Raw genomic sequence first — 14,791 nt, 5'->3', positions numbered from 1 at the left:
TTTGTGTTGTTTGGCTGTGGTTGGAGAGTATCTTCTTTTGATCACTGTGTGTGATCACATTATTACCTGAAATATGAGATTTGGTTGCAGTTTTTTGTTCTGTTCAGCCAGGAGATTCCAAGTGATTTCTATCAATTCTTAGTAAATGGATGCTCAATTAAGACCTTCAGCTTGGTTCCTGAAATGACTGTCAAAATGTCATGTAAATATCTCCTAGGCTGTAGCCTGCCTGTGCCAGTTTTTAACACTTCAAGTGAAGTTTTACTCTGTATTTTTAATGAAATCATGGGATTGGTATATTGGCTTTCAGTAAAAAAACCTATAGCTCAAACTCATTAACTGTTGATTTTCTGCCCCCAAATAGACGCCATCTGCGAAAAAAGAAATATGTTTACCTACATATACTATAGACAACAGTTAAAAAATATGAGCAGGCATACTTGAGGCCATGTTTCCTGTTGTGGTTTAACCCGGCAGACACCCAAACATCACACAGCCGCTCAATCACTCCCCGCCCCACCCAGTGGCATGGGGGAGAGAATCGATAAAAAAAGTAAATTCGTGGATTGAGATAAAGAAAGTTTAACAGAACAAAAAAGGAAGGGAAAATAATAATAATAATAATAATAATAATGATGATGATGATGATGATGATGATGATGATGATGATGATGATGAAAATAATGGTAGAATATACAAAATGAGCGATGCACAATGCAATTACTCACCACCTGACGGCCGATACCCAAGCACCGATTACTACTTCCTGGACCACGACTCCTATTTATATAATGAGCATGACGTCACATGGTATAGAATACCCCATTGGCCAGCTGGGTCAACCACCCCGGCTATGCTCCCCTGCCACAGCTTCCCCTGCACTTGGCAGAGCATGGGAGGCTGGAAAAAAAAAGTCCCCGGTGCAAGCACCACCCAGCAACAACCAAAGCATCAATGGGCCATCAACGCTTCTCTCATACCAAACCCAAAACACAGCACACACACCCCCAGCTACTGGGAAAAAACTTAACTCTGTCCCAGCTGGAACCAGGACAGTATCCACCCCTTATTCTATACCATCTACGTCATGCCCAGGTCGCACATTTTCCAATGCATTCCAATTAATCACCACCACTTTTCCTGTCTTTTGATATATACACAGACAGATATCATTCCCTTAGTCTATGGGCCATCCCTCTAAAATGTCCATTGAGTTCATTTAGTCCATGACTTTGGGCTCCAGCTGTCATAACAGTCTTTCAGGGCAGGAGAGATGGTGTGTGGTGTTGGACTGTTGCATGCTGAGGCCAGTTCTGGTTCCATTATCACTGCGCTCGTCCGGTTCTATCATCGTTGCACTTTGCTCGGTTTCATCAGAGTTCATTCTTCATTAATCTGGGTGATTCTTACTGCAGTACCGTTGATATGAAATATAGTAACCATAGAAGTGATGACATACAGTATTATACAGCAATTAACATCATACAATCCAGTTCATTGGCTATTTTCACCCAAAATCAAATCCCCTTGAGGTACACACCGGACTTCCCCATCCTTTCGCATTACCCACCAAGTGCACCCAGGTCCTTGAGCAAAAGCAATCCCACAAATGGGTTTTCCCTAGCCAGAGGCAGGAGTAACCCAGACTGTCTTCCCCAGCATATTTCTCATATGCACGACAGGGATTTATCCCCCTCTACAGTACGTAAGGGTTTGGATTGGGCAGGGCCAGCTCGAGTAACAGATCCCCTGGTGTTGACTAACGAGGTGGCTTTTGCTAAATGTGTATCCCAATGCTTGAATGTCCCACCACCCATTGCTCTCAGTGTTGTCTTTAGCAGCCCGTTGTATCGTTCGATTTTCCCGGAGGCTGGTGCATGATAGGGGATGTGATATACCCACTCAATGCCATGCTCTTTGGCCCAGGTGTCTATGAGGGTGTTTCGGAAATGAGTCCCGTTGTCTGACTCAATTCTTTCTGGGGTGCCATGTCGTCATAAGACTTACTTTTCAAGGCCCAGGATAATGTTCCGAGTGGTGGCATGGGGCACGGGACATGTTTCCAGCCATCCGGTGGTTGCTTCCACCATGGTGAGCATATAGCGCTTGCCTTGGCGGGTTTGTGGGAGTGTGATATAATCAATCTGCCAGGCCTCCCCATATTTATATTTCAACCATCGTCCTCCATACCAAAGAGGCTTTACTCGCTTGGCTTGCTTGATTGCAGCGCATGTTTCACATTCATGGATAACCTGTGCAATAGTGTCCATGGTCAAGTCCACCCCTCGATCACGAGCCCATCTATATGTTGCATCTCTTCCTTGATGGCCTGAGGCATCATGGGCCCACCTAGCTATAAATAATTCACCCTTATGTTGCCAGTCCAGATCCACCTGAGCCAACTTCAGTCTTAGCATCCTGGTCCACCTGCTGGTTGTTTTGGTGTTCTTCAGTGGCCTGACTCTTAGGTACGTGAGCATCCACGTGACGTACTTTTACAGCCAGGTTCTCTACCCGGGCAGCAATATCTTGCCACAATGCGGCAGCCCAGATGGGTTTACCTCTGCGCTGCCAGTTGTTCTGCTTCCACTGCTGCAACCACCCCCACAGGGCATTTGCCGCCATCCATGAGTCAGTATAGAGATAAAGTACTGGCCATTTTTCTCGTTCGGCAATGTCCAAGGCCAGCTGGATGGCTTTCACCTCTGCAAACTGGCTCGATTCACCTTCTCCTTCAGCAGTTTCTGCGACTTGGCGTATAGGACTCCATTCAGCAGCCTTCCACCTCCGATGCTTCCCCACAAGATGACAGGACCCATCAGTGAACAGGGCATATTGCTTCTCATTTTCTGGTAGTTTATTATACAGTGGGGCCTCTTCAGCACGTGTCACCTCCTCCTCTGGGGATATTCCAAAATCCTTGCCTTCTGGCCAGTTCGTGATCACTTCCAAGATTCCTGGGCAACTGGGGTTTCCTATTTGAGCCTGTTGTCGGGTCAGTGCGACCCACTTACTCCACGTAGCATCGGTTGCATGATGTGTAGAGGGGACCCTCCCTTTGAACATCCAGCCCAGCACCGGCAGTCGGGGTGCCAGGAGGAGCTGTGCTTCAGTACCAACCACTTCCAAAGCTGCTCGAACCCCTTCATATGCTGCCAATAGAGAGGGCTTACAATCAGGCTGTAATCTCTTTCTCAGTTGGAGTATAGCAGGCCTCGGATCCTCTGTATCCCCAACTCCAGAACCCTAAGGGTCGACCTCGAGTCTCCCCTGGTGCTTTCTGCCAGAGGCTCCAGGTAGGGCCATTCTCCCCGGCTGCGGTGTAGAGCACATTCTTCACATCTTGTCCTGCCAGGACTGGCCCAAGGGCTACTGCCTGAACTATCTCCCGTTTAATTTGTTCAAAGGCTTATTGTTGCTCAGGGCCCCATTTGAAATCATTCTTCTTCCTGGTCACGTGATAGAGGGGGCTTACGATCAGGCTGTAATCTGGAATATGCATTCTCCAAAAGCCCACAACTCCTAAGAAAGCTTGTGTTTCCTTTTTGCTAGTTGGTGGGGACATGGCTGTTATTTTGTTGATCACATCCATTGGGATCTGACGACGTCCATCTTGCCATTTTATTCCTAAAAACTGGATCTCCTGTGCAGGTCCCTTGACCTTACTTTGGTTTATGGCAAAAGCAGCCTTCAGAAGGGTTTGGACTATTCTCTCCCCTTTCTCAAAAACTTCCTCTGCTGTGCTGCCCCACCCAATTATGTCATCAATGTATTGCAGGTGTTCTGGAGCCTCACCCTGTTCCAGTGCAGTGTGGATCAGTCCATGGCAAATGGTAGGGCTGTGTTTCCACCCCTGGGGCAGTCGGTTCCAGGTGTACTGGACGCCCCTCCAAGTGAAAGCAAACTGTGGCCTGCACTCTGCCGCCAAAGGGATTGAGAAGAACGCATTGGCGATATCATTTGTGGCGTACCACTTGGCTGCCTTTGACTCCAGTTCGTACTGGAGTTCTAGCATGTCCGGCACGGCAGCACTCAGTGGCGGCGTGACTTCGTTCAGGCTACGGTAGTCTACTGTTAGTCTCCACTCTCCATTGGACTTTCGCACTGGCCATATGGGACTGTTAAAGGGTGAGTGAGTCTTGCTGATCACTCCTTGGCTCTCCAGTCGACAAATCAGCTTATGGATGGGAATCAGGGAGTCTCGGTTGGTGCGGTATTGCCGTCGGTGCACTGTTGTGGTAGCGATTGGTACCTGTTGTTCTTTGACCTTCAGCAACCCCACAACAGAAGGGTCCTTTGAGAGACCAGGCAAGGTGGACAGCTGTTTAATATCTTCTGTCTCCAAGGCAGCTATACCAAAAGCCCACCGGTACCCTTTTGGGTCCTTAAAATACCCTCTCCTGAGTTTATGGCAAGGATGCACAGAGCCCCTGGGCCAGTCACAATGGGGTGCTTCTGCCACTCCTTCCCGGTTAGGCTCACTTCGGCCTCCAATACAGTTAACTCTTGGGATCCCCCTGTCACTCCAGAAATACAGATGGGTTCTGCCCCTTTATAGCTTGATGGCATCAGGGTACGCTGTGCACCGGTGTCTACGAGAGCCTTATACTCCTGTGGGTCTGTTGTGCCAGGCCATCGAATCCACACAGTCCAGTAAACCCGGTTGTCCCTTTCCTCCACCTGGCTGGAGGCAGGGCCCCTCTAGTCCTGGTCATAGTATTCATTACTCACTTCTTGTAGATGCAAATCAGAAGTCCCTTTATTAAGATCAGAAGTAAAGTGAGCCCTTCTACTCTGTCTGGGGATCTGCTCCCTGGAGACTGGAGCAGCATTTTTCCTGGGAGAACCCCCTTGTGTGATTGTTTTTCCTTGCAACTCACATACCCGTGTCTCTAGGGTCAAGGTAGGTTTTCCATCCCACTTCCTCATGTCCTCTCCGTGGTCACGCAGGTAAAACCACAGGGTGGCCCGGGGTGTGTACCCATGATATCTCCTCTCTTGAGCAGAGGGACGCTTACTCCTAATGGCTAAGATACTGGTCCATGCAGGTGGGGAGCAGGACATATCCTCTTTGAGTTGCTGGACCTCCCGAGACTGTTTCTCCACAGCAGAGACACAGGCCCGTAGGGAGGAAGAGAGACTTTCTTCATATTGCTGGAGTTGGCCAGCCAATTCATCCACCGTTTGTTCCTCTCCATCTTTCCAGGTCATTACTGCCAATGAGTTTGCGTGTGATGCTGGTGCACTCTGTAAAAACTTCCGCCACATGGGTCGGGTGCATTTGACTTCATCTGGGTCTTTGGGTAACTGCTCATTGTTCAGGTCATCATAAATCACCTCCAGCACGGCCAATTCCCTCAGGTACTGGATACCTCTCTCCATGGTAGTCCATTTGCCTGGGTGACATCATATAACATCTTCCTTGAAGGGATACCTTTCCTTCACACCTGACAGGAGTCGCCTCCAGAGGCTGAGGACTTGTGCCCCTTGTCCAATCGCTTTGTCAATGCCTCCTTCCCTAGAAAGGGATCCCAGCTGCTTGGCTTCCCTCCCCTCTAATTCCAGGCTACTGGCACTGTTATCCTAGCATCATCGGAGCAGCCAGGTGACAATGTGCTCACCTGGATGAAGACTGAAGTCTTTTTGCATATCTCGCAGGTCACTCAGGGATAGGGATCGGGTGGTTACCATCTCATTTACGGGTTCTACCTCTTCCTCCTCCTGTTCTCGTGATGGTCCTGGTTCATTTTCATCCCTTACTAAACAAGCTGATTTCGTTGTGTATTTGTTCTTATGTATAGGGGCAACTGATACTGGCATGGGTTGGTTCTCTGTCGTAGGGTGCGGAGTAGCCGCCATGCCTGCCATGGGGTTTGGGGTAGCCACAGGGCCTGTTGTTTTGTCATCAGATCCAGAGACCTTTTCTTCCCCTTGAGGGTTCTGAATAGTGTTGAACAGGGCTCAGTAGGCATGGGCCAGGCCCCAGCACATTGCAGTGATTTGTGTCTCCCTAGAATGGCCAGGGTGACAGCATACTTTTTCCAAATATTCTACTAATTTTTCAGGATTCTGCACTTGTTCAGGGGTGAAGTTCCAAAATGCTGGGGGTGCCCACCGTCCTAGGCATTTGCCCAGGCTATCCCACACACCCTGCCACTCATAACTATCCAGCCTTGGGGCAGATCTCTGGATGACATTCTTAAATTGCTTATTATCCTTGGACAAAACCACAACAATATTCCCAAGGAGTACCAATAGATGTATCTTAACTGCCCAGGGATGTTCAAGGTACTGACAAGTTATCTTAAGAAAGGAGATGACATCATAGAGGAAGATAGTGAGGGTGCCATTCTCTATTTCCTCCATAAAAAACCTCTCAGGGGAAGAGGTATAATTGCTAATGGTCTCCAGGAGGTGGTACCCGAAATACAGAAATGGCTTCATTACGAATCCCAAATACCAAATAACCCCCAATGCCAGCGTTTTAGTAACAAATCTCCCAGGCAAAACATCATTAATCACTGCAGAGCACAGCAGACTATAAAATCCAACACCAATCTTTAACAGGTACAGCAAAAACAAGAGCATGGTGCAGATCAGATAAATCAATATCGAGAACAGATGAATCAATATTGTGTCCAGCAACTGTTAACAGATATAAATTCCTTAATACGCTCTAGTTAATCTTTTGTTATCTCAACCCTTTGTGCCCCACGTTGGGCGCCAAAAAGGACTGTCATGGTTTAACCCCAGCCAGCAACTAAACCCCACGCAGCTGCTCGCTCACCCCCCTCCTGCGGTAGGATGGGGGAGAGACTCGGGAGGGCACAAGTAGGAAAACTCATGGGTTGAGATAAAAACAGTTAAATAACTGAAATAAAACAAAGTAGAACAGTAATAATAACAGTGATAACAACAACAATAACAGAATATACAAAGCAGGCAATGCACAATGCAACTGCTCACCAACCGCTGACCGCGTGTCACGAACTGGGGGGCGAGCCCCCCCACACACCTGGTTTTTATACTGAGCATGATGTCACATGGTATACCCCATTGGCCAGCTGGGTCAACCACCTCCCTGCACTTGGCAGAGCATGGGAGGCCGAAAAAAAGTCCCCGGTGCAAGCACCACCCAGCAACAACCAAAGCATCAATGGGCCATCAATGCTCCTCTCATACCAAACCCAAAACACAGCACACACCCCCCCAGCTACTGGGAAGAAAGTTAACTCTGTCCCAGCCAGAACCTCCCAGCTCCCTCTCAGCTTCTTGTGCACCTGGCAGAGCATGGGAAGCTGAGAAGTCCTTGACTAGCAGGGTACTTAGCAACAACTGAAAACATCAGTGTGTTATCAACATTCTTCTCATACTAAATCCAAAACACAGCACTAGGAAGAAATTTAACTCTATCCCAGCCGAAACCAGGACATTTCCACAATTAATAGTACTGTATCTGATCAGGAGCTGCTAGCATGTCAGACAATGCTAGTTTCAGCCGCTGCCCAAAGCTGAGCCAATCAGTGACATTGGTAGTGCCTCTATGATAACATATTTAAGAAAGGGTAAAAAAACCCTGCACAAGAGCAGCTGGGAGAAAGAGGAGTGAGAAAAAATGTAAGAGAAACAACCCTGCAGACAGCAAGGTCAGTGAAGGAAAGGAGGAGGTGCTCTAGGCACCAGAGCAGAGATTCCCCTGCAGCCCGTGGTGAAGACCATGGTGACTCAGGTTGTCCCCCTGCAGCCCATGGAGGTCCACAGTGGAGCAGATATCCACTCTGCTGCCTGTGGAGGACCCCATGCCGGAGCAGGTGGATATGCCCGAAGGAGGCTGTGACCCCGTGGAGAGCCCGCGCTGGAGCAGCCTCCTGGCAGGAACTGCTGCCTGTGGAGAGGACCCCATGCAGGAGTAGGTTTTCTGGCAGGACCTGTGGCCCCATGAGTTACCCATGCTGGAGCAGGCCATTCCTGAAGGACTGTATCCTGTGGAAAGGATCCATGCTGGAGCAGTTCTTGAAGAACTGCAGCCTGTTGGAGGGACCCACATTGGAGAAGTTCGTGAAGGACTGTCTCCCATGGCAGGGACCCCACACTGGAGCAGGGGAACAGTATGAGGGGGAAGGAGCGGATGAGACAGTGTTATGATCTGACCTTAACCCCCATTCCCCACCCCCCCTGCTCCGCTTGGTGCGGGGGAGGAGGTAGAAGAGTCAGGAGTGAAGTTGAGCCTGGGAAGAAGGGGTGGGGTGTGAGGGGAAGGTGTTTTTAGGGTTTTTTTTTTGTTTCTCACTATTCTAATCTATTTTTAATTGGCAATAAATCAAATTGATCTTTCCCAAGTCGAGCCTGTTTTGCCCATGATGGTAATTGGTGAGTGATCTCCCTGTCGTTATCTCAGTCCATGAGCTTTTTCCTCGTATTTTTCTCCCCCTGTCCTGTTGATGAAGGGGGAGTGATAGAGCGGGTTGATGGGCACCTGGCAGCTAGCCAAGGTCAACCCACCACAAGAATCTAACAGCCTTCAAGAAATTTCATTGGTCTAAATGAAATAAAAATGGTATCATCTACTCTGCTTAACACAGTGCTTCTGCAGAGCCATCAGTAACTCTGTTGTTTAAAGAAAGCTGGAAAATACTGTAGTGGCAGCTGTATAAACCTCACTTGACATAATGTACCACCCTTATAAAGTATCTCAAACATAAGTCCTCAGGAGACTGAAAATCAGAAGCAAGAGGGAATTCTAGGGTATTGGGAAGGGAGGTTAAGCTTCCCCTTCTACTAGGTGTGTATGTTTAAGCATTTCACTGTTGCCAATCTCTATTTTTGCATGCCTCCCTCCCTTCCCTCATAAAAGCCATAAGCTATATATGTGAATATGCAGAAGTTGTGTTCCCTCTCCATGGGCCAGATAGAGTGTAAAAATGTTGAATCATATTATACTGAACTAGTGTTCAGCTCGCTTATTTCCCAGGGATTTAAAGACCCTCATTTTAGGAGAAAAAACTAGAGTTGAGGTATAGCGATTACATTCTTTTTACACAGAGGAGCACCTGCTGACAGTGATGTTGAATTTGGTCCACCAAGATGGGTCTTTACTTCAAACTAAAATGTGAGTTGCTGCAACTCTGGACACATAAGGGATAGTGAAGAGACCAAAGGGGAAAAGAAATCCTTTCCATTGATATTTCATCAAATACTGGCAGCTGAACAACTCTGATTAATGATCTTTGTGATGGAAAGTCATTGACAAGATATCCACCAGTAATGCTCACTTTTTTAAAAATGTGTTTGTACTCTGTCTCATTTCAACACATTTAAGAACTTCTGACCACAAAATAGATCAGAAAAAAGATTCTTAGAAAGTCTGAGTCTTCTTAAAACAGCATGAGTGGGGAGTTAATCTGCAGATACGAAACTACGAGTGAAATTGCAATCTGGACATTCAGTTCTTTTACAGGTTGTGAGATGTTTCTTAGAAAAAATTATGCCTGTAGTTCATGCTTATCTCAGCTATAGGCCCTTTCTTTAAAAAACAAAGCAATGCACCAAAGGGGTAGATTTTTTTTTGTTAACGTGTGACTCTGCAGTAATCACACTTAGCAAATTACCACCTACAGAGCTTGCGAGACTTTTTATAGGAAGGGATGGTTAGCATGTTGTTATGGTTTACAGACTTATTGTGGAAGTTGCACAGCATCTGTGGGGATTTGTGTGCTTAGTTACTTGGCTGGGCTTGAGTCCTGATGGGAAAACAGTTACATGAAATTATGGCAGAACAGATGTAGATTGTCTGCAGTTGAAAAGGAATTAGTTCAGCTGTTTCTTTAAGCTTAAGTCAGATGCTGATTAAAAAAAACATTTTAAAAGAAAATTTGCTGTCAGCACAGTTTTGCATGTTTCCTATGATTTGTTGAAAGTTTGTTCTGAATAAAATGCCACTTACATTTTGGCACTTATTGCAAATACTGGAAAAAGTTTACAGAACTCTAAAGTCTTAAGTGAAACAGTCTAGAAATGCAGTCTGTTAATTGCCTTCTGGCTTTTTTTGCACTATCACCACATGCTGAATGCAGTTTGGAGGTTTTGTGATTGGCAAAATTAACTACTCCAGCCTTTTCAAAGAGGAGAGAGGAGAGGAGAGGAGAGGAGAGGAGAGGAGAGGAGAGGAGAGGAGAGGAGAGGAGAGGAGAGGAGAGGAGAGGAGAGGAGAGGAGAGGGGAGGGGAGGGGAGGGGAGGGGAGGGGAGGGGAAGGGAGGGGAGGGAATTATTTTTTTTTAATAGCCAATGAGACATCCATTGATCTAAGTTACACTTGAAGCATGTCTGTCAATTGTTGGCAAAACAGAGCAACACTTAAATCCCAGTCTTGTCCGTGTTGCTTTAGATTTGATCACTTCACCATTAACAAAAAATCTGGTGTAAATTACTTCAGATGCCAATGACAGAATTTGGAGTTATTGTTACACCCATCATTAATTTTCTGAGATTATGCTGAGGAAGAAAAATAAAACCTGAGATTCCCAAAGTTGTTTTAATGGCTTTTTTATTAAGTAAAGTTCATACTGAGATCACTGGACAAGTTTATCTCACAAAACATGGGTAGCTTTTGTGTGAACTTAGAAATATGATCACTTTTCATTTTCAAGTCAGTTAGAGTGAGGAAAATAAAATAGACCCTCTATCAACAAAGCAACCCCTATACCTTTTTGTTAACTGGAAGTTAAGGTCTTGGTAAACAATCAAGTTAATTCAGTCTGAACTCATGAGCAAAGTGGAATGTGTCTATAATTAATATATGTAAATTTGGTTTATAAATAGCAGTGGCCTTTTAAAGGGGAAAAAGCTTCAAACTTGTTAATTGTGGAAATGATCATTATTCCTTACTATCATACAGTTACATGCTAATTATTATTTAATATCTTATATTCCTTTGATCTAATGTTACACTAACCGTATGAAGGTCCTCCTTCTTATTTAGGTTAAAACTGGCATCAAGGGTTTTCTCAGTCAGAATTAAATTCAACCAAAATGTTACAGTTAGTTAAAAAACAACTTTAAGATACTCTCAGTTTTCAGCTTTAAGCCTACCGTATTTATTCTAGTGCTCTTAAAACATCATGGTGCCATTCACTTTACAAGGGCTGGCACATTGACTTGTCAAAACCCACATTAATGGATTTTTTTAACACAAGAATTTCAGATTGTATCTTTAAAAAGCCTCTTCTGCACAACAGAGGATGTTCACAAAATTGTAGTTTCAGGTAGAATAATGTTACACATAAGGTATTTGTTAGTAACTTTCTGTAAACGCCTTGCTACTGTGTATACTTATACTGCATAATCCAGTAGGTAAGCCTGAGGTACTTAATGCTTTCTTTGCCTCAGTCTTTAATAGTCAGACCAGTTATCCTCAGGGTATTCAGCCCCCTGAGCTGGAAGACAGGGACAGAGAGCAGGATAAACCCCCCATAATCCAAGAGGAAGCAGTTAACGACCTGCTAGGCCACCTGGATGCTCACAAGTCTATGGGACCAGATGGGATCCACCCGAGGGTACTGAGGGAGCTGGCGGAGGAGCTTGCCAAGCCACTCTCCATCATTTATCAGCAGTCCTGGTTAATAAGGGGAGGTCCCGGACGACTGGAGGCTTGCCAATGTGACGCCCATCTACAAGAAGGGCCGGAAGGAGGATCCGGGGAACTACAGGCCGGACAGCCTGACCTCGGTGCTGGGGAAGATTATGGAGCAGTTCGTCTTGAGGGCGCTCACAAGGCATGTGCGGGACAACCAGGGGATCAGGCCCAGCCAGCACGGGTTCATGGAAGGCAGGTCCTGCTTGACCAACCTGATCTCCTTCTATGACCAGGTGACCTGCCTAGTGGATGAGGGAAAGGCTGTGGATGTGGTCTACCTGGACTTCAGTAAAGCCTTTGACACTGTCTCCCACAGCATTCTCCTAGAGAAGCTGGTGGCTCACGGCTTAGACAGGTGTACTCTTCGCTGGGTAAAAAACTGGCTGGACAGCCAAGCCCGGAGAGTTAAATCCAGTTGGCGGCCGGTCACGAGCGGTGTTCCTCAGGGCTCAGTATTGGGGCCGGTCTTGTTCAATATCTTTATCAATGATCTGGATGAGGGGATTGAGTGCTCCCTCAGTAAGTTTGCAGACGACACCAAGTTGGGCGGGAGTGTTGATCTGCTCGAGGGTAGGAAGGCTCTGCAGAGGGACCTGGACAGGCTGGATCGATGGGCTGAGGCCAATTGTATGAGGTTCAACAAGGCCAAGTGCCGGGTCCTGCACTTGGGTCACAACAACCCCATGCAACGCTACAGGCTTGGGGAAGAGTGGCTGGAAAGCTGCCCAGAGGAAAAGGACCTGGGGGTGCTGGTTGACAGCTGGCTGAACATGAGCCGGCAGTGTGCCCAGGTGGCCAAGAAGGCCAATGACATCCTGGCCTGTATCAGAAATAGTGTGGCCAGCAGGACTAGGGAGGTGATCGTGCCCCTGTACTCGGCACTGGTGAGGCCGCACCTCGAATACTGTGTTCCGTTTTGGGCCCCTCACTACAAGAAGGACATGGAGGTGCTGGAGCATGTCCAGAGAAGGGCAACAAAGCTGGTGAAGGGCCTGGAGAACAAGTCTTATGAGGAGCGGCTGAGGGAACTGGGACTGTTTAGCCTGGAGAAGAGGAGGCTGAGGGGAGACCTTATCGCTCTCTACAGCTACCTGGAAGGAGGTTGTAGTGAGGTGGGTGTTGGTCTCTTCTCCCAAGTAACTGGCGATAGGACGAGAGGAAATGGCCTCAAGTTGTGCCAGGGGAGGTTTAGATTGGACATTAGGAAAAATTTCTTTACTGAAAGAGTGGTCAAGCCTTGGAACAGGCTGCCCAGGGAAGTGGTTGAGTCACCATCCCTGGAAGTATTTAAAAGATGTGTAGATGAGGCGCTTAGGGACATGGTTTAGTGGGCATGGTGGTGTTGGGTTGATGGTTGGACTCGATGATCTTAGAGGTCTTTTCCAACCTTATTGATTCTATGATTCTATGACCTGTACATAAGAGCTTTCTCCCATTTCTTCTTTGCAACCTCATATAACGAAGGAAAAATGCTATGTTTATCTGTCAACAGACATCCTGTGTTTATGTCTGTCAACATACTTAGGGCTATGAATGTCTCAAATTAAGTGCTGAAGTATAAAAGGAAAAAGCAAAGCAGATAATATCTTCAAGTGAGAAATATAAACATTTCAAGGTTCAAGTCTTTTTTTAAGTTTTCTTTAGTATAAAAGTTTCTTGTTAAAGTTCAAAGGCTATACAGTGGATAAACTGACTTTTAGATAATTCTTAAAATTGAAGAAAGACAAAAATATTAATTCCTATTTGTATTTTTTCATATAGAAGTATTTTTTTCATCAGGGAAACACATATCCAAACAGATTGATTTTTTTTTTTTTACAGTAGAGATCTTTTGGATCATTCAGTCCAATGTCCTACACAACAATTTTCTCTGGAAAAAAAAAAAAAGCACTGCACTTTGAGTTTGGTTGTCCTGTTCATTGTATCTTTTGTTCTGAAGGCGTACGGATGCTGGATGGAGATGTGACAGACATGGTAGAAGCAAAGTCTCTGAGCCTTAATCCCCAACACATCCACATCTACAGTGCCAGCTGGGGGCCTGATGATGATGGTAAGACTGTGGATGGACCTGCTTCTCTAGCGCGTCAGGCCTTTGAGAATGGCATCAGAATGGTAGGTTGGCATCAAAGTGCATATCCTGGATCTTCTCTTGTGTGTGGGTGTAAGGGTACATGTGCCCAGTATGTACAAGTGCACTGCACGGGGAAGAATCGTATTCTTAAGGAAAGAAGAAAAGCTTCATTTGTGTAAAATGAAAACTACATTTCCATTGTATAGCAACTAGATGTTCAATCCTTCCTGAAGTATCAGCTAACTTTCTTCATTGTCAATTGGAATATATCATCCTCAGTGTGGAATATATCATCCTCAGTGTCCTTTAAAACTGCCCTGAAGTAATAATGTAATTCTGCAAGAAAAGCTAAGACTGAAAAATGGTACTTTGCACAGCAGTGCCAAATCATCAATTCTAAATTGCTATGAAATTATAAAACAAAAGCCTTTGACTTTTTCCTTCATCCTTCCTTTCTTTTGTTGTTCTGTTTTACTTAATTTCTTAATGGAAATTGGATGGATTTAATAGGAAACTGGGAGCTAAAAAAAAACTGCACTCATGTTTCTTTTAGAGTGTATGTCTAATCTCAGAGAACATTTACCCTTTTTATAACTTACATATGCATTTGTCTAACAGTCTGTACAACTGCAGTTTCTGTGTGATATAGTCCAGAGAGCTTCAATAGTACAATACACAAAATCCCAAACATCTTATATGAAAAAATATAAGACCTTTTCAATTGTCTTTAATAAATAACTGTCAAACAAATAAGACCACAGAAGGAAATGAGCAGTTAGAGGAAATTTGATGTCAGAGGCCAATTCTTAGTTCTTCCTTTCACCCTCCTGCATGTTAAATAGATCAGGGAATTCCTGGTCTTCCAGTGCTCACACCTCTTTCCAGTATATAGGATTGGATGGAAAGCATTTTAAATCTCTGCACTTGAAGGTTTGAGCATTATTTTGAATGCAGCAGAAGACTTCCTAGTTCAATGGTGAGTGGCTCTAGGATCAGAAAAGAGGAGATTAGTACAAAACATTTATTTGAAGAGGCTGAGACTGTTGGACTAATACTGGAACATAGTAACACTGTGCAGCAAAATCAG

At 45.6% G+C, this 14,791-nt stretch overlaps 1 protein-coding gene across 1 annotated transcript in view; it reads left to right on the top strand.

Annotated features, from left to right (window-relative positions):
- Window positions 1–14,791, top strand: part of LOC142075098 (proprotein convertase subtilisin/kexin type 5-like) — a 307,009-nt gene that overhangs the window by 167,697 nt on the left and 124,521 nt on the right. The window contains exon 7 of the mRNA XM_075136116.1: window positions 13,573–13,745. Coding sequence (XP_074992217.1) covers window positions 13,573–13,745 — 173 coding nt within the window. The remainder of the gene's footprint in view (window positions 1–13,572; window positions 13,746–14,791) is intronic.

Source organism: Calonectris borealis, chromosome W, assembly GCF_964195595.1.
Source record: "Calonectris borealis chromosome W, bCalBor7.hap1.2, whole genome shotgun sequence".
Taxonomy (NCBI): Eukaryota; Metazoa; Chordata; class Aves; order Procellariiformes; family Procellariidae; genus Calonectris; species Calonectris borealis.
Note: the sequence above shows the minus strand (reverse complement) of the source record. Positions and strands in the feature narration are given on the sequence as shown.